This window comes from Sphaeroforma arctica, assembly GCF_001186125.1.
Source record: "Sphaeroforma arctica JP610 unplaced genomic scaffold supercont1.3784, whole genome shotgun sequence".
Taxonomy (NCBI): domain Eukaryota; class Ichthyosporea; order Ichthyophonida; genus Sphaeroforma; species Sphaeroforma arctica.
In genome coordinates, this window is record NW_014036774.1 from 1 (window position 1) to 3,032 (window position 3,032).

The window sequence follows — 3,032 nt, forward strand, 5'->3', positions numbered from 1 at the left end:
GTATATATATGTATTTATGTATGTATATATGAAAATATGTATATATATGTATGTAAATTTATACTTTTTGTATGAACGTATGCTACATGTACGTATACTCATACTTTTGTATGAAAGTATGTATATATATTCATATCTATATACGTATAGTATATGTATAATCTATGAAAATCTGTAGAGAACTGTCAAGTGGTTGTCGATGATTGTTCTCAGTATATAGCTGATACTTCATTTTTATAATTTTCTATATCCTCTTGAAGTATTTCCAATCAAAAAGCCATGTTACTTGAAAAGTTTTGTTTGGGTGTAAATTGTACAGTTTTGTTGAAAATTTTATACCTTCTTTATTTACTGTTAAGCTTCTGCTTTGGTTGACCTGATGGTCACGATTACGCAAAAAAAATGTCTCGTCTAGCCTTCGGCTAAGGGTATGTTATTCTTGCGTGTTTGAAGCATATTGTTTTGGCGCGTATCTAGTGCTATGTTTGCAGGGCCATTGCTCTAAGTTTGCGCCAACGTTAGCTGACGCTCTCTATAGTGTCTATATATAATAAAAAATCGTTCGTATATACATATCTTCTTTGATTCTCGTAAAAAATCGTCCTCATTTTTGCCCATACGTGTTCAGAACTACTGCGAAACACCGAAAGATCCTGGCTGTGGCAACTTAGGCTCGTTGACTGGCTCATCATCCCACTTACTATCATCCGTCCATGTGCGCTTGAGTGTACCAGTCGAAGTACGCTCCCATGGGCCAGCGGGAACTCTTCGCTTGCCTATTTCTGTACTCATAAAGTTCGGACAAAGGTTCTGGTGTCCGTTCGTGTGCATATCGCCCAATTCGTGGTTAAAGTCTCTGTGCATGTATTCGTCGGCTCGTACTCTGAGCGCAACATCGCGAATGGTCGCCTCCTTGGGTAGGTTATAATACTCTCTCGCAATAACCGGGGCTGGCTTGTTCTCGATCGCGCCAGAATCAAGAGCAGCGATAAAGTCGGTATACGCTGACACAGCCGCTTCTTCGAGGTACCCTACGAATCGATGTGCTGTCGATGGTGAAAAACCATACAGGATACCATAACTCAGTGCATATGCGCCCTGGCTAATGGTCACAAACTGACGCTCCAGCCATGTTGGCTGGGTAACCTGCATCCAGATAAGCAGGTGCATACGTTCATTCTCAGCCTCCTCTTGCAATGGGTTGATCCACCCGTGGTCGGGTTGCATCTGCCGTAGTGAGCGTGCGTGTCTGAATGCTGAGGCCACAATGCCTGGTACAGCTGCCAGGGTTTCAAGCGTCACTGCGTGGTGATCATACTTCTCTCGGAAGAATAAATGCATGAGGTGTTCTAACGATGTCATGAGCACGTACGATAGCCTGTCTCGTAACTTCTGTGGTTCGTAATGTGCGTTTAAATCAGTCGACATTTTTACTAACTGTGCATTGTTTCTCATCATTTCTGGCACTGAAAGCTTGTCAAGAGAATCCTTATTGGAGTCTGCGAGCTTGTTATGGCGCTCATAACTTCTCGCGATCAATGTCTGCGCTTCTGGAGAGATCCAGTGATAGGGACGATTGGTTGTCTCCTTGGGGAGAGGATCTCCAAGTACATTAGCTGTTAAGTATGAAGCGATGATCACACCTCCAAGCGTACCTGATACATACTTAGCTGCTGTTGCTCCCTTAGAAGCAATGGTACGGACTGTGGACAATTTTCTGTGAGCGGATGGATGGCGTGCAAGGGGTCGGAGCTGCCTGGACAGTACATTCCGAAGCATCTTGAAATTTTCTGATAGATCTTGTATATTCGAGTGGTGACTAATGAGTCTCTAAGAATATATATATACTGATAGGCGAGTTACACCCGGTATTTATACTTTTCTCTTGTAATCGGGATTAGATGTATCGTGTCAATCGGGATACCGCAAGTCTGAAGCCTTTTCTCATAGGTAACTAACGTTAAACTGTAAAGTGAAGTTGAGCATGGGTATACCGAATATTTATATTGAACCATCTACGATGAGCTCATCAGAGTTCAAATGTACAATGTATCTATGATTTCAACAGGAAAAGTTGAGCCAAAAGGGGTACGGGGTTAAAGTTATGATGTCATACATCGGGGATGCATTATTGGTCTAAAACTTTTATACCGATCAGAGAATAGAGATCAGCCGATCAGTTGACTGCCTGCAACCTGTACTGCTGTAGTGAACTAGTGATTAGTCAATAGTTACTGAGCTACCAGTAGGCTACAACCTTTTTTACGTTTTGGTATTCCATATTTGAAGATAAGTGGGGGGAAATGGGTCTGGCGTATTATTTACTATAGTAGGACCATATATTGAAATAGTACCTATATATTGCACCTCGGAGACTAAATAATTATTTCACCCACGTCAACAAGGACCAACCAAAGAAAACGTTTTATTGAAAACGTAGCATATATACATAACAACGTAACGTAATGTGGTATATGGAGAGTAAGTGAGTAGCCAGTAGAAGCCTACTACTGGTCGAAAGGAATGCCACAATTAGAACATTAAAGAATTATGACAGCAGCCACGACCACATGATCGGAGCTTGCCAATTGGCCATAAACAATTTAAAGTATTTGATTTGTGAGCAATATTTATACCGTGGAGCATTGGAAGTCGATTTTTATTTCTGGAATTGAAATCGAAACTCGAAAGTGATCCATGGTTCTAAAGCTATTTCCATCATGCTGGATCTATTTATCAGGTAACCTCTATTATCAATTATTATTGGAATAAAATGTTGTAGCCTTCTAAAATCAAATAAAAAACAAAAATTACACATTCCAAAAATAAATAGTCCTACGTACGGACTCGTAAATAGAGGTCTCAGTGTCCAGTAATCACTCTCCGATACACTACTAGCCTCAGAGACAGTCAGTCGGTCATGACATGAATATGGTAAATATTCTATTTGGGGAATTCAAAGGTGTTTATGCATATATCTGTTTTGTTTGTGTACTACACACATACATATACATATACATATACATATACAT

The 3,032-nt window shown here is 40.4% G+C and overlaps 1 protein-coding gene across 1 annotated transcript; it reads right to left on the reverse strand.

The window, feature by feature from the left end:
* Nucleotides 1-294: 294 nt before the first annotated feature.
* Nucleotides 295-1,960, reverse strand: SARC_13821 (hypothetical protein). The gene has a single exon (XM_014292047.1). It carries the CDS (start codon nt 1,777-1,779, stop codon nt 631-633), a length of 1,149 nt encoding a protein of 382 aa, XP_014147522.1. The 5' UTR covers nt 1,780-1,960; the 3' UTR covers nt 295-630.
* Between the last annotated feature and the right edge of the window lie 1,072 nt (nt 1,961-3,032).

Bases quoted from the DNA above. Each gene is read 5' to 3' on its own strand.
- SARC_13821 (XM_014292047.1), bottom strand. From the start codon at position 1,779: ATGCTTCGGAATGTACTGTCCAGGCAGCTCCGACCCCTTGCACGCCAT.